This window comes from Lissotriton vulgaris, chromosome 8 (genome assembly GCF_964263255.1).
Source record: "Lissotriton vulgaris chromosome 8, aLisVul1.2, whole genome shotgun sequence".
Taxonomy (NCBI): Eukaryota; Metazoa; Chordata; class Amphibia; order Caudata; family Salamandridae; genus Lissotriton; species Lissotriton vulgaris.
Genome location: NC_141696.1, coordinates 23,263,821 through 23,291,047, shown reverse-complemented (window position 1 = coordinate 23,291,047; position 27,227 = coordinate 23,263,821). Strand labels below are relative to the sequence as shown.

At 48.0% G+C, this 27,227-nt stretch overlaps 1 protein-coding gene across 1 annotated transcript in view; it reads left to right on the top strand.

Annotated features, from left to right (window-relative positions):
- Positions 1-2,284: 2,284 nt before the first annotated feature.
- LOC147693274 (pepsin A-like) overlaps positions 2,285-27,227 on the top strand; it is a 132,274-nt gene continuing 107,331 nt past the window's right edge. The window contains exon 1 of the mRNA XM_086933668.1: positions 2,285-2,426. Coding sequence (XP_086789794.1) covers positions 2,374-2,426 — 53 coding nt within the window. The 5' untranslated portion in view covers positions 2,285-2,373. The remainder of the gene's footprint in view (positions 2,427-27,227) is intronic.

Genomic DNA, 27,227 nt, shown 5'->3' with positions numbered 1-27,227 from the left:
TGATTGTTACAATCTGAGGCCAGTGACTCTTGGCTGCCCTGGGACTCTTGAAACAGGTCCCACAGACATCCAGCTGAACCCTTTTTCTGTGAGTATTAAAGAAGGAGGCTGGAATACACAGGCTCTGCAATATACAGCAGACACAGTCACTCTCATAGAACCAGCATGGCCTCATTCCAACAGATGGAATCATTTTTCATTTTATTGGTATTAATACATATCAAAATAAAACAGTCTTAAAAAATAATAAAGAGATGTTTCATCCATTCCCTTCCTTTCTCTACCCTACCCTTCCCTTCCCTTCTCTACCCTTCCTTTCCCTTCCCTAAACTTCCCCTCCCTAACCATCCCCTCCTCGCCCTTCCCTTCCCCTCCTCAACCTTCCCTTCTCTACTCTTCCCTTCCCTTCCCTTCCCTTCCCTTCCCTTCTCTACCCTTCCCTTCCCTTCCCTTCCCTTCCCCTCCCTTCCCTTCCCTTCCCTTCCCTTCCCTTCCCTTCCCTTCCCTTCCCTTCCCTTCCCTTCCCTTCCCTTCCCTTCCCTTCCCTTCCCTTCCCTTCCCTTCCCTTCCTTTCCCTTCCCTTCCCTTCTCTACCCTTCCCTTCCCTTCTCTACCCTTCCCTTCCATTCCCTACCCTTCCCTTCTTTGTTATTATCCTACCAGTGGTTTCTAAATAACAAGAGTGCATTTGTAAAATTATCATTATATTTGTTTGTACATTGCATTGCCAGGTGAGCGCAGGCTTGAAGCTCTCGCCGAGGGAACCCTTCTACTTTCTTTGTCTAGATTCCGCACCCAGGCTTCCAGGAATACAAGGTGACCCCTGGATTGTTCTTCTTTCCTTCTAAAGCACATTTTACAAACTTAAAGCACAATATACATCTTAATGAATAACCTGCTTAAGGACAAATGTTTTTTTTTCTCTGACACAGGCATGAGTGTTCTGGAAGCAATCACTTTGTGCCACAAATGTGGCCTCTTGCCTAGGACAGTGGCGGGTGGAGCTGATGGAGTGGAGGGTGGCGTGGAGGGTGACGTGGAGGGTTGTGCAGAGGGTGGCATGGAGGGTAGCATGGAGGGTGGCGTGGAGGGTGGCATGGAGTGTAGCATGGAGAGTAGCATGGAGGGTGGTGTGGATGGCGGTACAGAGAGTGTCATGGGCGGAGGGAAGATGGTGGCGTTGAGGGTGGCGTGGAGGGTGGCGTGGAGTGCATGGTGGCATAGAGGGTGGTGTGGATGGTGGTGCGGAGGGTGGCATGGAGGGTAGTGTTAAGGGTGGTGTGGATGGTGGCATGAATGGTGGTGAGGAGGGTGGCATGGATGGTGGTGTAGTGGGTGGCATGGATGGTGGTGTAGTGGGTGGCATGGATGGTGGCATGAAGGGTAGCATGGTTGGTGGTGTGGATGGTGGTACAGAGAGTGTCATGGGTGGTGGGAAGATGGTGGTGTAGTTGGTGGCATGTATAGTGGTGTGGAAGGTGGCATGGATGGTGGTGTAGCGGGTGGCATGGATGGTGGTGTAGTGCGTTGGCATGGATGGTGGTGTAGTGGGTGGCATGGGTGGTGGCATGAAGGGTAGCATGGTTGGTGGTGCAGAGGCTTTCATGGAGTGTGGCGAGGATGATGGTGTGGAGGATGGCCTGTGGCATGGATGGTACCATGGAGGGTGGCATGAAGGGTGGCGCGTCTGTTCTATCTCCCGCTGGGGTCCAGCACTGCCACATTAAGTGGGGCCCATATGGTCAGAAAGCCTTCTGTAGGCTAAGCCTTGGATAGGGCCCATGATGGAGTTTAGTGATAGGCTGGGGCCCCGGTGGGGCGGGCTCTGAATGAGCCCCGTGCGTCTCTAGGGCGGGCGCCTTACCAAGCAGACAGGGGCTAGTTGTGGTCCGGCGGTGGGGTGTGTGCCCTCTGAATACACCCATTAGCTCCATTTCAGGCCATTTTGATGTGCTTGTATGTTCCCCTCCCTGGAATGGTGCTCCTCTGACTCAGGGACAGGAGTTCCCGCCTCTGTTAGAGCCTCGTGCCAAGGACCCTCCCCGCCCCTCCCATGGGCACCCGTCCTTGCATGGGGTCCTTGCAATGCTTTGCTGTAACTTCCCGCTGAGCATGTCCACTCTTATCACAGGGTTGTTTGAATAACACTAGAAATCTTTCTTTCTCTGCTCCCTGAAGCAAACACACCAGGCGCTTATCAGGAGCCGCCTGCGTAAGTTCCGCGTGGCTCCGGCTCTCGCCTCTTATCGGGCAGTGAGAGTCGTTTGAAAGGCAGCGAGGGCTGCGTTAAAAGCAGTCCTGCCTGTGCCGGGCTCAGAGTCCGGGCTCAGAGGGCCTCTCTCCTCCTCCAGGGTCTGGACAGTGCCCAGAAGCATGGAGTGGCTGCCGCTTCTGCTGCTCGTGGCCTCTGCTGAGGGCCTGCTCAAGTAGGTGAACCCCTGCTCCAAAGCCTGCTATGCTCCTCCTGGCTCTGTGCATGTGTGTGCAGGAACAGATCTGTGTACAGGAATCTGTGTAGATAACCCCAGCCACGAAACAGCCTAGTGTAGGGGGATCATAACACGAGGTGCCACTTGTAAAGGCACGCCCACCTGCAGGCATCTTGGCGTTAAACAACAGATGTTTATTGTTACACAATGGTACTCATTTTATCGACCATAGAGGGATGAAAGGCTGAGTGAGCCCCGCAGGATTTGAACCTGTGATCTTGGGGTCGAACACAGGCTCCTTTAGTTGACACATTAGTCCACTGATCCACCAGACCTGGCTGATGAAAGAAGGGTGGGGTACATCTCGACAGGGGGTTCTGAGGCTCCAGTATTGGGTTTAGGACTGGCAGAGACCAGGAGTGGGGGCACAGAGAATGCCGAAGGGTGGTGGTTCTTTAACTTGTAATGACTGCAGCTCCTTTCACCGTTCATGTGTGAAGGTGTGCCCACTTGGTGGTGTTACCTACTTTCATTGAGTCAAAGGCTTTCATTTATTGTGTTTTTGTTTCTTATTTGGGTTAATAGATCTGACACTTCTTCCAAGCTGCATCAGAGGAGTGGCAGAGAGGGTAGGGGGACCGGGACGACCAAGAGCAGTGTGCTGGTGAAGTCCTTAGTCACAGTGTCAGAATGTGGGCTGAAACAAATAGACGCGTTTCGACATAAATCTCAATTGTGGATTCCAGCCTGGGGGGGGGCGGAAGATGGTGCCCGTCTAGAGGTGTCACTGGTGGACTGAGAAGGTAGGTCCACGACCAGAACCTGTGCGATCCACATGGGTCTGGACCCTGAGAGTTCTGCTGTGTGGCCACCTGGAAGGGACAGGGTAGGAGCATCCTTCCGTAGGGAGGAGGGGGTGGGCAGAAGAGGAAGCCCCCTCAAGCACCCCACACTGGCATATAGTGATCTAAGTCACTTTTCTTCCTTTGTACTGGAGGAGCCCAACCTCCTCTCCTTCTGGCACCTTGGGAGGGTTTGGACCTCCTCCTGTCTTCCCATTGTACTGGAGAGAGTAAGAGCATGCTGCTTGGGATGGGACCAAGTGAGGAGGGAACTGTTACCAATACCAGCACCTCAAAAACAACAGACAATCACCTATGCCCGGTTCCTGGTGGACCTTCAGTTTAACCCATGATGTGATTGCTTCAAATTTGCCTGGGTTTTGTTCTTGCTATTCAAAGTATTCTTAGGGCCACATCTACAAAAGCTTTCAGCACTTGCAAACGGTGAATCGGGCCATTTGCGACTGCTAAATAGCCTTTTCACAATGTACTAACACTATTTTGTGATTCAGTCACTTATTACCGAATCGCAAAGTAGGGTTTGCAAGTCTTTATTAGTAAAAGGCGTGTTAATGGCGTTCCTTCCTAACAGAGAGTCGCAGGGGCGTGTAAGAGCCTGTGACCACAATGCGGTCGCGAAACAGTCATAGTTTACCGACTCTGTGAAGGAGGTGGTAAACTATTGACAAATGGGAAGGGGTCCTCAACTGATCCCTTCCTCGTTGTGAATGTGGGGGCCAACATTTTTTAAGAACAGGCATTGGTCCCACAGACCGCTGTCTACTCTTGAAAAATGAAGAGGAAACTTTTCATTTTTCTGTTTGAAATCATCCTGTGTTCCTTTAAGGAAAGTGGGCTGCATTTCAATAAAAAAAAGATGCTTTAAAAAGCAATCATAGACATTGTGGTCTGCTGACCCCAGAAGGCCACCATCCTTGTGATTACAGGCCACTCCCAATGGGTTTGCAAATTGTGCCCTGCCTCATGGACATTGATGAGACAGGTACGTTTGCGACCCATTGAGAATCACAAACAGTGTCTGAGAAACAATAGTAGATTGCATTTTGTGAGTCGTAAAAAGTTGCAATTGAGAACTCTCACAATGTAGTGGTTGTACGTGTAGGCCTTGATTTTCTACTTTCTTTTGTAAATTTGTTATTTGCAAGTTTTATAAATCTCTATGGGTGGCAGTTATAATGAATCAGAGCAGTAAAAATAATTAAAAAGTAAGGAGGGAAAGAGAGTGGAGGAAAGTTAGAGTCCACTCGGATGGCTACTAACCATGATCAATGCTCTTGTCACAACCCATAAAATCTGTGTGAGTTTCAGTTGAAAGCAAGGGCAGGAGTCGAGTTCTCAGAAGCTTCTGGAAATACTTGTGAGTGGTTGGGAACTCAGATTGAGTTTGAGGGTGTGCCACAATCCAATTCCTTAAACTCTCAGAAATCAGTCTCCATGTTTCATTGACGTAAGGGACGAATGGTTGATCAAATGGCAGCTATTGAATGAAGCCAGTTACTGTAGGCATGCCTGCCCTTTTCCCAATACTCTTTGTGGGTGGTGCCGAGAACCCTTCCTATGATCCTAGCATCAACTAGAGGCCTGAGCAGGGCTTCCTCTGATGTGACGTGGTTGCATTTACTTACCTCCAGGCATGTCCTCCCTATCTGGTCATTTAGCCTTTGAACCCTGGAAATGGGTTCCTTTGGATGGCTCAGGCATGCTAGTAGAGTCAATCCAGCCTGGGATTCTTCAAATGAAGCCGCGGTGGAGATTGATAGCCTTAACTGTGGCTTTGACATGACAAGCAAACAAAAGGTCAGAATTTAAAACAATATTTTACTGTCAAGGAGGTTGGAGGAGATGTTCTATGACCTGGTGTTCAACAGGAGGATTCAGAAGATGAGGTGGTTGCAACCACAAATAGAATCGCAGGGCTATCCCCAGCTCTACGGAGATCGCTCATACAGAAGAGCTCATGGTTCAAGTGAATTGTGAGGGTTTTCTGCGTATGTGGAATTGACCTGGTAATTGCAAAAATGGATGTTGGTAATACATTATATTGTATGTCTGTTGATAGTGAACTGAAACCCAACAAGGATGAAGCGTGGGGCCCACCACAGACACAGAGGGTATGAATGATCCGTCTGACACGATTTTTCCACAGTAGTTGGTAAGAAATGGCTGAGTACAGGAGTGCGAGGATCCGGCTATGACATTGTTCCAGCCGTCTCAACAGAAGCGTGTTGTCCACCGTGTCCCACAGCAGGGTTGACTAACTTATGTGGCAAGAAAAGGCAAGTTATGAGGCATAATGTGGCACATTTTTGATTGATAATATGACTTCATTATTTGTACTCACGGTGATACTGTCAGAGCAAAAATTTCACATTGTTAGTACCGGTTTAACAACGAAATACAGAAATAAGCAACTGGAAGATAACCAGTTAACTTTTGCAAAAGGCCGGCCTCTGTGCATGAATGCAACGTCATGTTTTTAGTAACTTTTGATCCGTTTGAGCTAGAAACAAGATTTGTTTTGTTAAAACCTGCAGATTATGCAGCAAACTACTGATTATGTGGCAAATCCGTAATTATATGAACAAAGAAAGTCAGATCAGCTGAACCGCATAATTCCAGTGGTTCTGATTATGGTAGAAAGGTGTGTATATTGAGAGAAAACCAGCACAATATTTTAGTAGCGAGCATGCTGTTCTGAGCTCTCCCTTTCACGCAACACAGCAGCTTTGCTTGCTTCCCTGACTTCAGTGAAACTTGTAAATCTGCTCCAGGGTGCTTTCTCACCAGTAAAACATCCTTGTGATCTGTCTTGGAGAGCTGCATCCCAACCTCTTCCTTCAGAGCCTGGAAGAGGCGGAGGCCCTTCACCAGGAGCAGGCAGGGAGGGAGGGTTCTGTTGTACAGTGCTTTGCTCTCTCTTGAGCCTGCACTCTAGATCCCTTCTGGTGTTCTGTATTCTGGAGCGCTCTCCCTGCCTTCTTGGCAGTTGGAGCCCTGGTTGGACTTGGAGCTGACCTACTATCTCTGTGCTGCAATAAAGCTCAACTAAAGCTTACCTGTGCTTGTGGACTTACTTCTACTTTACATCATTTGGCGACTTGAGTTGGTGTGAGCTCCGACCACTGTCTCCTGTGTCCGCTGCAGCCTAAACTCGCTTTACAGAGAAGTAGTGCCTCAACTCCATCAAGAATCTACGCGTGTGATTCAGCTTTGATGAAGAAGTGTGCCCTCCGTCTCTACGGCGATAGCGACTTCGTGGTGAACCACTTGCGGTATCTCATTTATACCCATTTCCTGCTTTCAGCGCAGCGGTGACGTCATCTTCCTCAACGTCCCTTCGGCTGCAACGCGTATCCTGGCAACGCGATCTCCTCAAGCAGCGACGTCACCCGAACCACCTCTGTTGGTGAGTTGCTAGGCAACGCTTTGCCTCTGAGCGCGTTCGTGGAGGGCGCAGAAGCTATTGACTTGCAACGTCGGCGTATGACGCGTGACGCTCACGCACGACGTCTCGACGTTGTCGGCCATTTTGGACAGCTTTACAGTTACCTTGGTAACGCGCCGATTTAACGCGCCGAGGTGCACAAGACCTTCGCGTTCAACGCGAAACCTTCAGTAAGTGCCTCCCAGCTCCGCTTTACTTCAGTAAGTGCCTCCCAGCTCCGCTTTACAGCATTTAGCGCTACATAAGTTGATGTGTACTGCCTAAAACGATCATTTTAAAGCGCTACAAACGAGTGTGACAAAGCAGTATCCAGACCTTCAGCTTCATTGACAGTAAGCATTTGCTTCATACTTTTGTTTGCTCCACTGTTAGGTGTACTTTGTTCTCAGTATCTGCTGACATTTGCCATTAGTCATGTCACAATCAATCAATGTTGCCCTTCCTCCTCAATTCTTGTCAGAACCAGGCAATCCTCCCATAGCTTGGGAAGACTGGATAGTTATGTTCCATAACTATATAGAGGCTCTAGATGGTGAGGATTATTCGCCTAAACGGAAAAAAGCACTGTTGATGACCACGTTGGGCAAAGAGGGGCAGCGTTTGTTCAGATACCTACCACAAGTACTGCCTGCAGGTTCACAAGCCGATTTTGACGAATTTAAAGAAGCTGTCACAAGACTTGAAACTCGTTTTGGCAAAGAAGAGAATCTCATTCTTCAGAGATATAAATTTTATAAGAATAAGCAATTGGCTGAGGAAAGCATTGACGAATTCGTAGCAAGACTACGTGAATTATCTATTAAATGTAACTTTGGGCAAATGGCAGACGAGCTAATAAGAGACCAATTGGTGGTACAAGCCAACAATAGGAAGGTGCAAGAACGTCTTTGGGCGGCTAAGAACCCAACACTGAAAGACGCAATAGAGCTGGCCAAAGTTGTAGAGGAAAGTGAAAAATGCATGAGAGAACTGCAAAAAAGTGGCTTAGAGTCCAAAGTGTCTGAAGTCTCTCATAAAAGTATTGTAAGTGATAATAGCGATGAAGAATCTGCTGCCATCGCAATCGTCAGAAAAAAAGGTTACATTCTTCAAAGAAAGAATGTGCAAGCAACATCTCTCAACAAGAATAACCATAAAATGTGTTCAAGATGTGGTACTTCTTCTCATCCTTTAGATGGGAAGTTTTGTTATGCAAATAACAAAGAGTGTCTAAAGTGTGGTAAAACAGGACACTTTGCCAAAATGTGTAAGAATAGGAATTACTCTAAAGTTACAGTTGTTGATGAATGCGATGTTTTAAGACGGGATGTGAACAAAATTTTAGTTTTGACTGACACTGTCTGTGCGTGTGATAACCAGAGGGGTAATCCTTTTAAGGATGACTTTATAATAGATGGCAAAACTGTTACACTCATGGTTGACACAGGGTCGAAATGGACCATAATTCCCTTTTCCCTGTTGGAAAATGTTTGGGGGAAAAGAGCTTTGAAAGTGTGCGACATCTTCCCGTCTGGTTACCAGGGGGAGAGAATAGACATGCTGGGTTTCTTTGAAGCCGAAATTGTTTTCAAAGGCAGGTCAGCACATGGAAAAATTTACATATCAGCTGACGGTCCAGCAATCTTGGGCCGTCATCACCAATACGATCTCCATATAGTAGTTGATCCCAGGTCAGATAATCCAGTTTCCATAGTTGAGACTTCATCTGTAGAAGACATTTTGGCCAGATTTAAAAATGTGTTTAGAGACCAGTTAGGTGAACTTATTGGATACTCTCATCGAATAATTCTCAAAGAGGGAAGTTTGCCTGTACAGCACAAGGTTAGAAGAGTGCCCTTTGCTTTGAGAGATGAGGTCAAGGCTACGCTAGAGGAAATGCTCCAAGGGGGGATTATTGAGCCCATTGAAGCATCTCCTTGGATTTCGCCTGTTGTGATCTCGCAGAAACCGGACAACAAAATCAGGTTCTGTGTGGATCTCCGCTCTCTCAATAAGTGCGTGGTAGCGGATGTGTTTCCTCTCCCCAACATTTCCGAACTGGTGTCAACCCTTAGAGGTGCAAGGTTCTTTAGTAAACTGGACCTTAAGCACGCCTACCACCAAATTTGTCTGGACGATAGCTCAAAGCATTTAACTGCTTTTATCACTAGTGAAGGCACCTTCCAATTTACCAGACTACCTTTTGGGCTAGTCTCAGCTGCCAGCGTGTTCCAGAGACTTGTCTCTGAAGTCTTTAAGGGTCTTGACAAAGTGTTATTTTTTCAAGACGACATTTTGATTTATGGTAGTTCTTTACAGGAACACAATAAAATTTTACAGGATGTCTTACATAGGGTAGATGAGGCTGGGTTGACTTTAAGGAAAGAAAAGTGTGCTTTTCTCTTGAAAGAAATAGAATACCTTGGTTTTTGTTTGTCAGAGGATGGCATTAAACCCAAAAAGAATTTGATTGAGGCCATTGAACTTGCACCCTCCCCGGTTGATAAAGATCAACTTCGGTCCTTTATGGGCTTAATCGAGTTCTACTCGAAATTCGTAAGAGATTTTGCCTCTAAAACAGCTTCTCTTAGATCCTTGCTCAAAAAGGGTGTCAAGTTTAACTGGACCTCTGATCATGAATCATGCTTCAATTTGATTAAGAAGGAACTCAAATCTGCCAATGTCCTCACCCCTTTTGACACTACTCGGTCCTCCATCTTGATGGTAGATGCAAGTGCCATTGGGTTGGGCGCTGTTCTCCTACAGAAACATGGTGGTGTCGAAAAGACAATCGCATTCGCTTCTAGACCTTTGTCCTCTTCTGAGTCTAACTACTCAGTAATTGAGCGCGAAGCTCTTGCTGCGGTCTGGGGTACAAGTTACTTTCGAACCTACTTATGGGGTTATAAATTTGTTCTACGTACTGACCACAAACCCCTTGTCAACATCCTTGCTCCTGGTGGAGCTGGTAAAGGTTCTCCCAGGTTGGCGAGACTGGCTTCTCGGCTACAGGACTTCCAGTGTGAGGTTGAATTCATTCATGGGTGGAAAAACATCCAAGCGGATTGTCTGTCTAGGCTCCCTATGCCTTCCACTGACTGTTGTTCTGGGACCAAGTCCGATGATCTCGCAGTTGCTGTAATAGAGGATGTCTTGTCTGTATGTGGGGGCACATTTACTCGTGATGACTGGTCCAAAGGCATGGAGGAGGATCTGACCTTGAAGGCCGTCATCAGTCTCATTTCTAATGGTCCCAGGAGGGAAAGTGCAGTAAATCCCTCGGTCAGGCCCTTTTTAAAAATTTTGGATGAACTTTCCTTAGAAGGTAAAGATATTCTCATGAGGGGTGATCGTTTTGTTCCCCCTGTTCTGTTGAGAAAGAGAATTCTAGAATTGGCTCATGAGGGACACCTGGGTCAAAGCCTCACGCAACGTCGTGTCAAATTGAATTTCTGGTGGCCCTCTATTGATAATGACGCTGTGGATTGTGTATCGAAATGCAATTTTTGTAAGGAGGGTGAGAAGCGCCTCAAAGTTTTAGGCTCCCACTCCCCTCACAAGATTTCTTTTGCTAATACTCCCTGGCACAGTGTTTGCATTGACTTCATAGGCCCCATGTATGAGCTTCCTAGCGATCACCGGTTTGCAATTGTCCTTATCGACTGTTTTTCAAAATGGTTATGTGTGCAGTTTGTAAAAGAAATCACTACAGATGCTACTATTAAGTTTTTGAAGGGAACTTTCAACAACGAGGGATATCCTTCCGTTCTCATTTCTGACAACGGGACGCAACTCACGTCCTCTAAGATGGCATCTTTTGTTAATGATTGTGGCATCAGGCATCAGAAGACGAGTCTTTACAACCCACAGGGGAATGGCATTTGCGAAAGGGTGAATCGCCTGGTTAAGGGCGTGATTCAAATGTTTGTGGAATCTGGCTCCTTTTCTAATGAGCGTGTCCAGGAGTTGGTTTGGGCTTACCGCTCCACACCCCACAAGTCAGGTGAAAAGTCTCCCTTTGAGTTAATGCGGGGTCGGTCACCAGCAAGCAAATTAACCCCTTCTTGGCTGAACTCTGGCTGTGAAGTCCCTTTGGTCCATGACAGTACCTCCTCTCCCATTTCCGTGGGGGACTTGGTCAAGGTTAAGCCGGGCAGACTTGCTAAGGGCCTTAGTAAATTTAGGGGTCCCTACAAGGTTAGGAAGGTTTTTCCTAATTTCGTTGTCCTATCCAATGGTGAGAGCTGGAATTACCGGAGAGTTGCCCTCTACCAGAAACGTAAAGCCTCTTCTTCTGATGACCTGCCTCCTGCCAATGTAGATGGTTGTAATGGCTACCTATTGTCCTCTGGTTCTCCTGCTGCTCCCATTTCACTGTCAGCTAGTCGGAGGGAGGTGGGTGGTGGTGATGCCTCCACTTCCTCGGGTACCTACCCTAATAGGCCTGTTCTTGATTTCAGTTCTACTACTCCTGATTCTCCTTCCGTACCTTGTACTCCTGCTCCTCCTCCCTCTTCCTTATCTGATGTCTGTTTGAGGAGCCCTCGCTCCCGACGCCCACCTATGTATTTGAATGACTATGTACATTAGCAGTTCCTTTCCTGTTGCTCTTTGTCTTTTATTTTACTGCAAGGAGAGGAGATATGTTGTACAGTGCTTTGCTCTCTCTTGAGCCTGCACTCTAGATCCCTTCTGGTGTTCTGTATTCTGGAGCGCTCTCCCTGCCTTCTTGGCAGTTGGAGCCCTGGTTGGACTTGGAGCTGACCTACTATCTCTGTGCTGCAATAAAGCTCAACTAAAGCTTACCTGTGCTTGTGGACTTACTTCTACTTTACATCAGGTTCCTTCCTCTGCCACCAGCACATGAGTCCTCAGCTTTGCTGTTAGTATTAGGACTCAGTGGAAATGCTGCCCCGTCATGCACTTCTACCTGCCTCCATTATTTATTAAAAAAATCCCTGAATATTAGATGCACAGAGGGCTCAGTATGTGGTGCTTGCTACCTTGTTGGTATGGATCAAGCAAGTTTTATTTTCAACCTTGCAAAACAATCTGTGCACCAAAATGGAGCATATGAAAAGCACACAATCATCACTTGTGGCTTAAAATCAGATTTCGTTTACTGTTACCTAACCAAATACTATTTATTCTGGACTGTCACAAGGGCCATGTTACATCATGTGTTTACATAGGTATACGCAGACTTGACCTCTTATTCTTTGAGGTAGATAATGTGGCGACACCACTAGGTGGCGCTAACTACAGTAGCTTCCCTTCTGGGTCTCGCTGAACCCACGCGTAAGCATTGTTCGGCGAGATTATAGTAAGAGGCTTTCAAAAGTCTACCCGACTGCGGATTAGGCGAGCCTCGGCATCAGACTTCGAAGGAATGCGCTCCCCCGGGACAGCAATGCCGAGAGCTTGTTGAGGCTGCAGCCTAGCCCCACTCCTTTCTACTCCCTCACACTTTTTTTTTTGGAACGGATTCCTAAATCCACTGTCATACATGCCAACATTTGAGAAGAGCAAAGTGGGAGATTTAAAAAAAAAATCGGGAGAATGGGGCCTTGAGTCGGGGTACTGTCATGTATGCGCTTTGGAATTGTGCTGCTGTAGGATCGGACATTTGAAACGCAAATGCACGTTTTTTTCTTACCTTTCAGAAGCATGGAGCGCAATGGCAGGCAGAGAGAGGGTGATGCAAGTGTTGTACACTGGCCTGGCAGGTTGCTGACAGTGCATCCCACCCCACACCCCCTTGGGCAGCCAGTGTTGAAACAGCTTACCCTGCACACACACAGCTGCCCCGCCCCAGTAATTCACAGGTCTTTAAAATACCATTCCCTTGTTAATGACGCTTTGTTGGTTTTTCACCCCTTCGAGAGCCCCTGCATCGCCACTCTTTGCTGGAAGAACTAACACTTTACACAATACCGAGCCCTGTCAGCTGAAACCCCCGAGGAATCGTGTTTTTGCTTGCAGGAATCGGGAGGCGGGAGGCTAGCCTTCAAATCGGTAGTCTCACGCCTGAATCGGGAGGGTTGGCATGTCTGCACTGTGTATGAGCAGCCTCACTCTCAGTGCTCTGCTACTTTGCTGTGCTCCTATGCATAGTCGAATTTATGCCTGAAAAGCATGCAAATCTCTGTTTTGACCTCCCAGATCAACACTGTCACTTCTGAACTGAAAGCGTGCCCCTGAACTGAAAGCGTGCCTTGTGAATTGAAACCCTTTTGGTGTCCGCCCCCCATCGGACTTCAAAGGAATGCACTCCCCCGCCACAGCAATGCCGAGAGCTTGTTAACCTAATTGCCACACGACCTCCATCCTCTTGTTTTTTTAGGTTTCGCCTCGCCGAAAGCTGCGCAGCAGACTTTCGCGCAAGGCGTCGTGTTACTGGGGTAATTTATTGCATAGTTTGAGGCTAAAACCACTCTTCCAAGGCCTCGAGGAAAACTTTGCACTTCACCATGGGTGAGAACCCACCGCAGTGTATTTTCATGGGCTACGCATTCTTAACTGAATGCATGGTCTTGTGGCTTGCTTCTAACTGGCTATGTTCAGTTGCTAGAAAACAGAGTCTTCTTCACAGTGTTAGAAGGTGACCAGGCAGGAAACTGTTCGTACTTGCCCATTCCTTCTTTATTTGCTGCACACTTCTGTATTCAGTACTTGGCAAGCTACGTGTCAGAAATATGTGAAACCATTCCTCCCACATATTTGAATTTAGGTATTTTAAGAGGCTGAATAGATTCAGCAATTACCAGACGAATGCATTTATGGCCATAACACAGAAAATACAGGATCTGCCTTGACAACGCTGAATGCACAATTGGTTTGGTAAATGATGTTGCAGTAACTGTACAGTGATTGATGCCACCACGTTTGTGTTGCAGTTACTGCAACATCATTTACCAAACCAATTGTGCATTCAGCGTTGTCAAGGCAGATCCTGTAATGCATTAGTGCAGCACGTGCGATATTGTGACGATGTAGAGCATATTGTCTTTATGGCGGAAGGCCTATAGTAGAAGACACCGACAATCATGCATGATTGTCGGTGTCTTGTCTAGAGGCCTTTCGCCATAAAGACAATATGCTCTGTTGGAGTCTTCATACTATATGGGGAAGGTGTCTCCCTCTCACTATACCGCCTTCACTCTACCACTCTACTGCCCTAACTCTACCGCCCTCACTCTACCGCTCTACCGCCCTCTCGCCCTCACTCTACCACCCTCACTCTACCACTCTACCACCCTCATTCTACCACTCTACCGCCATCACTCTACCACTCTACCGCCCTCATTCTACTGCCCTCACTCTACCCCTCTACCGCCCTCACTCCACCGCCCTCACTCTACTGCACTCATTCTACTAATCTCACTCTACTGCTCTACCGCCCTCATGCCTTCACTCTACCGCCTTCACTCTACCACTCTACCGCCCTCACTCTACAGCCCTCACACCCTCACTCTACCACCTTCACTCTACCACTCTACCGCCCTCACCCTACCACTCTACCGGCCTCACTCTACCGCCCTCACTTGACGGCCCTCACTCTCCTGCCCTCACTCTACCACTCTACCGCCCTCACTCTACCGCCCTCACTCTACAGCTCTACCGCCCTCACTCTACCACCCTCACTCTATTGCTCTCACTCTACCACTCTACCGCTCTCACTCTACTGCTCTACCGCCCTCCCTCTACCACCTTCACTCTACCACTCTACTACCCTCACTCTATCACTCTAGCGCCCTCACTCTACTGCCCTCACTCTACCACTCTACCACACTCATGCCCTCAATCTACCGCCCTCACTCTACCACTCTACCACTCAACCGCGCTCACTCTACCGCCTTCACTCTATCATTCTACCGCCCTCACTCTACCGCCCTCACTCTACCACTCTACCACCCTCACAATACCGCCCTCACTCTACCACTCTACCGCCCTCACTCTACCACCCTCACTCCACCACCCTCACTGTACCAAACTACCGCCCTTATTCTACCACTCTTCAGCCCTCATTCTAACGCCCTCACTCTACCACTCTACTGTGCTCACTCTACCACTCTATCGCCCTGACTCTACCACCCCCCACTCTACCACTCTACCGCCCTGACTCTACCTTTCTACCGCCCTGACTCTACCGCCCTTACTCTACCACCCTCACACCCTCACTCTACCGCTCTCACTCTACCACTCTACTGCCCTCACTCTACCGCCCTCAGTCTACCACCCTCACTCTACCACTCTACCGCCCTAACTCCACCGCCCTCACTCTACCGCCCTCACTCTACCACTCTACCACCCTCACTCTACCGCCCTCACACCCTCACTCTACCGCCCTCACGCTACCACTCTACCGCCCTCACTCTAGCACCCTCACTCTACCACTCTACCGCCCTCACTCTACAGCCCTCACTCTATCACTCTACCGCCCTCATGTCCTCACTCTACTTCCCTTACTCTACCACTCTACCCCCCTCATGCCCTCACTCTACCGCCCTCACGCCCTCACTCGACTACTTTACCGCCCTCACTCCCTCACTCTACTGCCCTCACTCTACCACTCTACTGCCCTCCTGCCCTCACTCTACTGCCCTCACTCTACCACTCTACCGCCCTCACGCCCTCACTCTACCACCCTCATTCTATCACTCTACCGCCCTCACTCTACCACCCTCACTCTACAATTCTACTGCCCTCACGCCCTCACTCTAACATTTTACTGCCCTCACTCTACCACCCTCCTGCCCTCACTTTACCACCCTCCTGCCCTCACTTTACCGCCCTCACTCTACCACTCTACGCCCTCACTCTACCACTCTACCGCCCTCACTCTACCACTCTACTGCCCTCATGCCCTCACTCTACTGCCCTCCCTCTACCACTCTACCGCCCTCACTCTACCGCCCTCACTCTACCACTCTACCACCCTCACGCCCTCACTCTACCGCCCTCACGCCCTCACTCTACCACTCTACTGTCCTCACGCCCTCACTCTACTGCCCTCACACCCTCACTCTACCACTCTACCACCCTCACTCCCTCACTCTACCACCCTCACTCTCCCACTCTACTGCCCTCATGCCCTCACTCTTCTGCCCTCACTCTCCTACCCTCACTCTACCACTCTACCACCCTCACACCCTCACACCCTCACTCTACTGCCCTCACACCCTCACTCTACCACTCTACTGCCCTCACACCCTCACTCTACTGCCCTCACTCTACCACTCTACTGCCCTCACTCTACCGCCCTCACTCTACCACTCTACCGCCCTCACTCTACCGCCCTCATTCTACCACTCTACCGCCCTCACTCTACCGCCCTCACTCTACCACTCTAACGCCCTCATGCCCTCACTCTACCGTCCTCACTCTACCACTCTACCGCCCTCACTCTACCACTCTAATTCCCTCACGCCCTCACTCTACCACCCACATTCTACCACTCTACTGCCCTCACTCTACCACTCTAATGCCATCACGCCCTCACTCTACCGCCCTCACTCTACCACTCTACCGCCCTCACTCTACCACCCTCACTCTACCACTCTACTGCCCACACGCCCTTACTCTGCTGCCCTCACTCTACCACTCTACAACTCAACCACCCTCACTCTACCACCCTCAATCTACCACTCTTCCACCCTCACTCGACCTCCCTCACACCTACCACTCTACCTCTACCACTCAACTGCCCTCACTCAACTACTTTACTGCCCTCACTCTACCGCCCTCACTCTACCACTCTACCGCCTTCACTCTACCACTCTACCCCCCTCACTCTACCACTCAACCGCCTTCACACTACCACTTTACCGCCCTCAGTCTACCACTCTACCACCCTCACTCTACCACTCTACCACCCACACTCCACTGCCCTCACTCTACCGCCCTCACTCTCACTCTACCACTCTACCGCCCTCACGCCCTCACTCTACCGCCCTCACTCTACCACTCTACCGCCCTCACTCTACTGTCCTCACGCCCTCACTCTACCGCCCTCACTCTACCACCTCACTCTACGACTCTACCGCCCTCATGTCCTCACTCTACTGCCTCACTCTACCACTCTACTGCCCTCATGCCCTCACTCTACTGACACCAGTCTACCACTCTACCCCCCTCATGCCCTCACTCTACCGCCCTCACTTTACCGCCCTCACGCGCTCACTCTACCACTCTACCACCCTCACTCACTCACTCTATTGCCCTCACTCTACCATGCTACTGCCCTCATGCCCTCACTCTACCGCCCTCACTATACCACTCTACCGCCCTCATGCCCTCACTCTACCGCCATCATTCTACCACTCTACTCACGCCCTCACTCTACCACTCTACTGCCCTCACGCCCTCACTCTACCACTCTACCGCCCTCACTCTACCACTCTACTGCCCTCACTCTACCACCCTCACACCCTCACTCTACCGCTAACACTCTACCACTCTACTGCCCTCACTCTACTGCTCTCAGTCTACCACCTTCACTGTACCACTCTACCACCCTCACTCTACTGCCCTCACTCTGCCACTTTACCGCCCTCACTCTACCACTCTACTGGCATCACTCTACCGCCCTCACTCTACCACTCTACTCCCCTGACTCTACCGCTCTCATGCGCTCACTCTACCGCCCTCACTCTACCACTCTACCACCCTCACTCTACCACTCTACAGCCCTCGCGCCCTCACTCTACCGGCCTCACTCTACCGCCCTCACTCTACCATTCTACCACCCTCACTCTACCACTCTACCACCCTCACTCTACTGCCCTCACTCTGCCACTTTACCGCCCTCACTCTACCACTCTACTGGCCTCACTCTACCGCCCTCACTCTACCACTCTACCACCCTGACTCTACCACTCTACTCCCCTGACTCTACCGCTCTCATGCCCTCCTTCTACCGCCCTCACTCTACCACTCTACCACTCTACCACCCTCACTCTACCACTCTACAGCCCTCGTGCCCTCACTGTACCGGCCTCACTCTACCGCCCTCACTCTACCACTCTACCACCCTCACTCTACCACTCTACCACCCTCACTCTACTGCCCTCACTCTGCCACTTTACCGCCCTCACTCTACCACTCTACTGGCCTCACTCTACCGCCCTCACCCTACCACTCTACCACCCTAACTCTACCACTCTACTCCCCTGACTCTACCGCCCTGACTCTACCGCTCTCATGCCCTCACTCCACCGCCCTCACTCTACCACTCTACCACCCTCCTTCTACTACCCTCACTCTACCACTCTACCACCCTCACTCTACCACTCTACAGCCCTCGCACCCTCACTCTACCACCCTCACTCTACCAATCTACCGCCCTCACTCTACCACCCTCACTCTACCACTCTACCACCCTCACTCTACCACTCTACCGGCCTTACTCTACCGTCCTCACTCTACCACTCCACCACCCTCACTCTACTGCCCTCACTCTACCACTCTACCGCCCTCACTCTACCACCCTCACTCCACCACCCTCACTGTACCAAACTACCGCCCTTACTCTACCACTCTACAGCTCTCATTCTAACGCCCTCACTCTACCACTCTACTGCCCTCACTCTACCGCCCTCACTCTACCACTCTACCGCCCTGACTCTACCACACTACCAACCTGACTCTACCGCCCTTACTCTACCACCCTCACACCCTCCCTCTACCGCTCTCACTCTACCACTCTACTGCCCTCACTCTACCACCCTCAGTCTACCACCCTCACTCTACCACTCTACCGCCCTCACTCTACCGCCCTCACGCCCTCACTCTACCACCCTCACTCTACCACTCTACCGCCCTCACTCTACCACCATCACTTTACCACTCTACCGCTCTCACATCCTCACTCTACCGCCCTCACTCTATCACCCTTGTAGCAGGGTTTCCGTTCTCCCACAGAACTGTGCACAGAGATCTAGAACCTGGGTGAGTTAGGTGACCCAAAACTCACCTTAGTTTCAGAAATCCCCTTACCAAGCTAGCTACAGTGTCTCATCGGTAGTAATAACTTCCCAATGACTTAGACAATCCAGAACATGAACTTAGGGTACCTCAGGTATCGTGGAACACATGAACACTCTTTCATTATATAATCATTACAAACCGAAACGGGGAGGCAAAGAACACACGTGCAAGTTTGAAATGTTTATTTTTCAATGCAAAGTTCTCAAACGCAGTATCTTATATAATATCAACATACATATTATAAAAATCAGAGTTAGCAGCATAGTCACTAGTCCATAGTAAGCGAACGGTGATAGCATATTATAATGCAAAATCTATAGAAATCTGTATCACCTATATTTCGTGCACCCTATTTAGCATATTATATTATATCTAAGAAGGTCTCATTTGGGTTTTTAGCTGGGCGGGCCCATACCTCTAATGTTCAGTAGGAGCAGATCACATCAACAGCTACCAGCTCTCTGCATGCGAAGCATCAAGTGTGTTGATTAATTCCCTGTAACTCTATCTTAAACCCGCGTAGAGCCCAATGTTGGCAGCAACATTATTTGTGTTATGTCTAATGTGGTGCGAGGATCAGGCTTTCAGCAACCTTGTGTTAGGTTACTCTTAGAGGGTGCAGTTCTCAGTGTGCAGACAGTTGTACCAAGCACGACTGATATCAGAGCAATAACATATTATTCTCAAATAAATCACATCTTTCGTCTAGGTTGAAAGCTACAAAAACAATTTGGTGTCGTGTGCAAACTGAAGCCGAAGGAAAATATGTTGTTTAAACATTTAATAAACTCATGCTAACTTAACACAATATATAGAAACGCAGTAACCATATGACACCCCCCCAATGATCCGAGGACGGTTAAAAAAGGGAGAAAATATAAGCCAATACTATATGAATGGCAACACATGAAAGCAGAGTTCAATAATATTGAGCCAAGCTAAATGTATGTAAATGTATATAAGTCTTTAATAACAAAAATATGTATGAATGCCTATAGTGGCCACACAAAAATATAAAAATTCGAACTTAAGGCCAACTTACAAGTTCATAGGCCTGGAACAAATGAAAGTCGAATGTTCGTAATAAAAAAGGCACCATTCAGAATTACTAAAAAGTCACGCGCCATAATAATGAAAGTCTTCATAGTCACTCATGGGTTGAATGAATATGCAAAATATGTAGCTACAGCTTCCAACATGAAATCACTGTCATCATCCGAAAACAGTTCAGCCATCCAATTAAGCAATGGGAAAGAACATACGTGCTCCTCCAGCACCGAATCCTCTAGCAACATCAGAGGACAACTCAGTGGGTTCTCGAGAACGCTATGTGCCAGAAAGTCATGCACCGCTGCGGATATGTCCCACTGACCCATTAGTCCATGCATCGCTGCCACGGCCATAACCTTTTCGCCAGAACAAACCAACTCGTGAGCAACTACGGGGCTCATTAGCTGATCAAAATCGACGTCAGGAGAAGTCAGTAAGCAGAGACACAAATCAATGGCCCAGTCGAAATCACAGCTCAGGCAATGAAACACAGGCTGGACACATGTGAAAAAGGAAAATCGGAACGATAATCCAAAAGCTGTGCTTAAAGTCGCAAGTGGCAAGGAGCCATAGTAATCAAGCATCCGGTTGCGAAACTGCATCAGTAGGGGCTGAGCGTTTCCTTGCGCAGGATGGGCATTCATGTTTTATAAAGCAAAATATCACCAGAACGCCTGCAGCCAAAGCCAGCAAAACAGGGAATCCGCCAAACAAGCTTGCCAATATAGAATGAAAGAACGCAGGGATAATACCAAATACTTTTTCAAACGTAGTCACGAGACCACTGCTAACCAATTTAAAAAAATGTGCCAGGCCAGTTGTGGAGGAGGCATTGAAGATTTGATGAACCAGCTCGCAGAAATGAAACGGCAAATCAGTATTTAAAAGTGCCTGCACCTCTGTGCATGTGTTAGCTATGTGAAGGACATAAGTTTCGCGGGCCGAGCTCAGGGCCACTTCTTTCTGAGACAATAGTGCTCTTATTCGGCTCAAACCATTGAACTTCGCTCTCAAGGTTGGTATTCAGGGCCAAATAGAAACATCTGAATTCCCATGCGTGGGTGGATATAACACGTTCTTGCAACACACCACACATTCTGATACAGTAACCACATAGGCGATATCGACCATTAACCCACAACACATTTCGTTATTCAAAAGTAAATAACTACCGTTAGACAATAAAGTGAAGGTGGTAACTATTGCAGGAACCGGTGTGCCTTTCAAAACACAGGCTAAATTAGGCTTGTCCTGATTACAAGAACCATGTAACTGGATGTGTCTGCATATTAGTGAGCGGTCAGGCGACTGTGTACATTCTTCACCATTCAGATTCACTTCATTTCCCTCCTTAAGACATCTATATGTGTATGGTAAAGACCATGTCTCATGGAGGAAAGCACTGCCTAATGGTTCATATCGCCCTATAGCAATATATCGCATACAATTTGTAAATTTATACATAGCAAAAGGCAAGGTAATAATACCATGGATAAGCCATGTAGCAGCAGTAACCTCAGCCACAGAAAAGGGCAAGGATTCTAATTTTTCAATGTGTAACATAGAAAATGATGCATCTCGCATGGAAAGCATGCGCTGTTTTTCAGTCAAATTAAATGGGGCAAACAGTGATGAGACGTTCATATAACTCCAAGGCATTCGAACAGCCTTCAGAGTCTGCAGTGTCCAAGCAAACTGCATTACAGAACGCAATTGATTTTGACCATGATACAACACGGACACTTCATCATGTACAATGTCAACAACAGAAGACATAATATTGTTCAACGTGTAAATTCGGGAAGAAAGCGTGTTAATACTGTTATCGACAACTGTAAGCACTTTTTCTAAATTTGCTTGATCAATTGCTCTTAGGCGCTTAGCAGCCTCAATTAGAGAAACTTTCCAAATTTCATTGTAAATCGCATAAATCCATCTTTTAGATCTACCTTTAGCTGGGCCTTTTATAAAATTGTTCAAATCCACATTTTCAGTTAACTGAGACAGATGTAGTTTAACTGCAGCCAACGTGGAATGTTGTAACCAATTCTGACACAGCTTTCCTACAGAATAAGTTGTGACAGTATAATCTTCCTCAAAACGGGGATCAGGTCTGACTTCTGTGAACCCTTCAGCCAAACCCAGAAAACGGCGTTGGCAAGAATCAGCACTTCTATGCCACATCAGCCAACCCTTGGAATCCAAACTGGAAACGTTAAAGGATGAATTGTGCAATAGAGCTTGCAACTCATGAATGGACAATTCAGTATAATTACCCCAACCTGAATATTCTTGTAAATCTGGGATGATTGGTGTATTTAATTTTTTAGTAGTAGCCAATCCAAAGCATGTTGTTTGGAAAATGGACGAATTTAGAAACAACATGTGATTCGGGATGAGACATGCACGGTGCAAAGCCTCAGTGCCTTGTACCTCCCAATCTTTGGTACCCCAAACCGATTTAAGGTCAATTGTTCCTTTCCAAAACTCGTAGCCATCTACAGCTAATCTGTCTTGAAAGGACTTTGAATACAGCAATTAAGCATGGGCGAATTTTGCGAATCTCGCGTTCGCGAATTTTGCGGATTTGCGAACTCGCAATTCGCAAAATCCGCGAATTCTCGCGAATTTGCGGATTTTTTTTTGTGTGTTCGCGCGGGTTTCTGCCAGTTCGCGAGGGTTTTGTACAATTTCGCAAATTGCGAACTTACCTGTCGGGTCGCAAGTTTCGCGAACTTGTTTTTTCTACGTGTCCAGCCTGTTTGGGACACTCTTCTTCATCACTGCCACTCTCTGTCACCACTGCCACTCTCTGACTACTCATGCCACCCTCTGGCCCACCCATGCCACCCTCTGTTTCATCACAGCACCCTCTGGTTGTCCAGTCAGTGTACATTATTGTGGCAACGCAAGCACACCTTCCCTGCCTCAAGTGACCTGAATTAATTTGGGGCTGATTAATGTGTCACAGAATATTTTTTTAGCTGGCACCTGCTTCCTTAGTGCTTCCTGATTAGTGATCTTTTCCACTTGCTAAGTGCTTTCATTGTTGCAAAATTAGTTACAACACCTGCTCTGCCCCAACTGACAATAATGAACTAGGGGCTGATTAATGGATTTGAACTTCCAGCCTGGCTCCTGCTTGTCTCCCTTAGCTGTAATTCAGGACCTTTGTGGCATATGTGTAACTATTCTGAGGTTCAGAGCAGGGTCACATAACAGTTGCAACTGGCAACTGAACTCTGGAGGGGCCCCTCAGGAAGCACTACAGGAAATGGCTACTAATGATGAGCCTGAACTTTTGAACCTGGTAAGTAGTTTCAGTTTTGCTAAGATCGTATTTCTGCAATTTTGCGCTTATTCGCGGGGCGCGAAGTTGTACTGGGAAGCCGCGAACTCACGCGAACAGTGCGAGCAAGCCATAAAATCCGCTGCTCGCGGATTTGCGGATTTTGCGGGAGATTCGCGAATCTCGCGGATTGCGAATTTACCGAAAATCCGCAAAATCCGCGAGCGAAACGGATTTTCCGCCCATGCTTAACAGCAATTTTGTATCGGTAAGTCTAACTTTGGACATGGACTTTTGTGTCATTTTAAAATAAAATGACTCAGGATTTGATTGATTAAAATCTGTTAAATAAGTGTATTTTTTCAGAAACATATTGGAGCTGCCTCCTATTGGAGCGGGGCAATGTTCCCATTGTGTATAATTTACCGCAACCCTCCTGGAATTTGTCTTATGCAAAAAATGATTACCATAATGCTGAAAACAAAACAAATCACCATCATTAATAGAATCTAAATACAGATCCTCAGCATCGAAGGCAGCATAGTATTTCAAATCAGAGAATAATGCTTCTACGGCCTGAATATCCCAATCATCAGAACGTATATTTTGTTTAATCACATCTCCCATGTTTACTCTAAGCACATTCGGAACATTAATCACTTCAGTGGGCCCATGTATTTGAAATCTAACCGCATCCCACACAATCCCATCAAGGACAGGCCAAGCTGTAATGTTGACTGTATTTAAGTTTCATTTCAGTCTATGCGCTGAATGTGAAGAGGAAAGAGGGGCCAATGTTCCATTAAGGTACCGAATTCCTGTTCTTTCTTTAACGTAGTGACCATCGATCAGGCGGAAAAAATAAAACACAAAACCAATTGACATAAAAAGTTAAAATGAAAATAGGATCAACCAAATGTATGTCCAAGGGGGAATTAAAAAATGTTTTTTAAACAACGTGGCATATTTTGCAATAGTTGAGGGTTTCTTTGAAAGTTCTGAAACAGAGTCAAAAGAGAATCTGGACTGGTCGGCTACACAAGTCCGTAAATCAGGCATCGATAAATCCGCAGGATTGGTGTAGTTCAGCTCATCAATGTTAGTAACAGGAATAGTATTTAATAAAGGACTGGATATGGCAGGCATCTCGAGGGACACCTCCTGTTCTGCACCAGATGTAATAGCCAGCACAGAGTGCCTCACCATGGAAGGACAGGATACAGCCGGTGTCATGCTATGAAGAATCGGCCACCCTGTGTGTCTTGACATTGTCAATAGTAATAAATCTGTTTTCCTTACGACCTGGAAGTGGTGGTAAAATGACTGTTTTTGTGCCCTTCACTCCAAGAACTCGAACCGGTGCACGATATGAGGGACCAAACTCTTTCTTGTTATCAATCTTCTCTCAAACCAGTTCTCCAACTTGAGGTAGCCAGCCAACTACCGGGATCTGCAACGCATCATCCGATGTGGAGGGCAAATGTCCCTTTGCTAGACTGTCTCTGGTCTTTTGTAGATCCTGTAAAACATTGCAATGTTCATCTATGTCAAAGGCCGAGGCCTGGGCCTTGCAGTCTAAATCATCGAGGTCAGGGACGTACATCTTGATACCAAAGAGCATTTCGTATGGGGTCCGCCCACCCAGAGACCTTCTAGGGAGATTATTAAGCGCACGCTGCATGCCATTGAAGTGGGCTAGCCAGTTTCTGCCAGTGCCTATAACTCGGGCTGTCAAAGATTGCTTTAAGTCACGGTTCATTCGTTCCACTACACTGTTACCCTCGGGTCTGTACGGACTTGAAAACTTGACTTGGACACCCAACGAAACCATAGCATCCTTATACGCCTTAGAGGCGAAAGCCGGACCCTGATCCGAATGGAAGGTACCACAGGCAAAAATCCCTATAAAGACTCGCAAATCCTTGATGACAGTCCGTGAATCAGCGCTCCGATGTGGCCATACCCACACAAAGCGTGTGCATGAATCAACTGCTACTAAGATGTACTTGTATGCAGTATCAGAAGAAAATGGACCGCAGTGATCCAAATAAACGCATCCAAGCGGTTTATTAGAGATGTACAACTGTGTCTGAGGCGGACGTGCAGCAGTTGAAGGTTTAATCTGCTGGCAAATGTCACATTGAAGGACATAATCGCGCGTCTGTTTGTACAGTCCCCGCCACCAGAACCTCTGTTGTAGCTGAGTTACAGGGGCTGAGACGCCCGCATGCGCAGACGCCACACCTTCATGAGCCGCTGTAATCAAAGCAGCCCTGCGATCCGAGTTGGGAACCAGACGTTTGCCAACATCAGGAATTTTCACATAAGGAACCTTATCGGGACTTAAGTGGTATGTGTATTTAGAAGGGAATCCCGCAAGATATTTACCTCCCTTCTCGGTCGCAGCAACAGCTGCCAAGATGTCATCATCTATTTTGCTTTTGGACCTCGTGACTGCTGCAACTAAGTATTTCGATACCGCTGACTTCGCTGCTTCATCAGCAAGCGAATTGCCAACAGCGTGGACCCCCACGCGCTGATGACCGAGAGTATGAATCACAAACACGAGTGGCAACTTCTCTTTAAGTTCCGCCACTCGGACCCAGATCATTTTATATTTTATTGTGCTACCCTTGGAATCACGAAATTCATTCTGAATCCAAAAGAACAAGTTTTCATTGTAAGACTGGACACAGTAGTAAGAGTCACTTACGATTAAAGTCGTCACACCAGGATCTGCGTACTCCAATGCAAGCATTAGAGCACGAAGCTCAGCTAATTGTGTGGTGCAGTCCCCAAGCGTCTGCGTGTGCACGACACTGGACTTGAACTCATCGTTCACCATGGCACCGACCACAATGGCGCATGCGGAAACGTAGGCATGTTTAGAGCCATGCGCAAACCTGCGCCGAACCATCAGTGTAAATGATGCAATGGAAATCCTCCAACGGCCGCATTGCTAAAGGAGCAGGATGAACAAATTCATACTGTAAATACTCCTGCGACCGTAAAGTGGCGTCAAAAATAAACGTGACATCCTGGGATGTCAAGGATGCAGCCCATTGAATCCACCTAGGGTGCAAAGCTTTGGAATTAGGTACACTGGCTTTCGTAACTGCCTCCAAGGCAGGACACGGGGTAACAACCAACATGCGTTTTCCTTGTGACAGGGCATGTTCTTTAAGAATTGCCATCTGTACAGCAGTTAAAACTTTCTCCACAGTGGAAAAACACAATTCAGCCGAAGTGTACAAGTGTGACTTGTAAGCAATAGGTACTGTATCTCCTACATTAAAAGTCAGGTACGTGAAACCCACCGCCCCAGGGATAATTCTTATCACCAGGTTGGTTTGGTTATCACGAGTCTGTAAGTATTCAGAAGCGAGCAAATCAGCCTGCAAAGACTGCAGTATGGCTGAATGCTCAGGCAGCCAGCATAATTTGGAAAAAGATGGTTGTATCAAAGCATACAAAGGCTTGATACGCTGGGCATATTCCGGAATGTAAGTCCTCCCGAAATTAAAAAAACCCGGCAAAGATTGTAATTTTTTCAGTGTTGTCGGAGAGCGCAACTGTGCGCATTTCTCCAGGAAGTGAGGTGCTAACCCCTTTCCCTCGTTATTAAGCTCGTAGCCGAGAAACAACACTGTGTACTCTGCAATGTGCGACTTTGCAAAGTTAAACTTGTAACCTATGTCAGCAAAGTTACAAATTATGCTATTCACTCGACACAGATGCTCCCAAAGATCGTCGTCTGTCAGATAAATGTTATCGACATAGGAACAAGCAACTGGGTCGATGCCCCCCAAAAGAGAGACAATGCGGGCGGAGAATACTCCAGGACTATTCTTATAGCCCATTGGGAGACGCCGAAACTTTTTTTTTTGCACACCGCCGCATGTGAAACTGGTCCATTGGGAACTTAGACGTCTGGAAAGGGGCGACCACTCGGTCCCCCCGCACGTATGGCAGAGTACCACGATCCCCCCGGGAAGCCATCTTGGGCGGGAGGCGTGTCTCGGCTGGTATGCCTGAAGCGGCGTAGCCGGGGCGCGCTTTTTCCCGCCCTAGAGTGGGCTGGCCTAGACACTGACGCGGCTGGCCACGCCCTCGGGGCAGGCAGGGGCGGGTTTACGTCCGCCCTGAAGACGGATAAAAGGGGACGCAAGACCCGAAGGCATCCT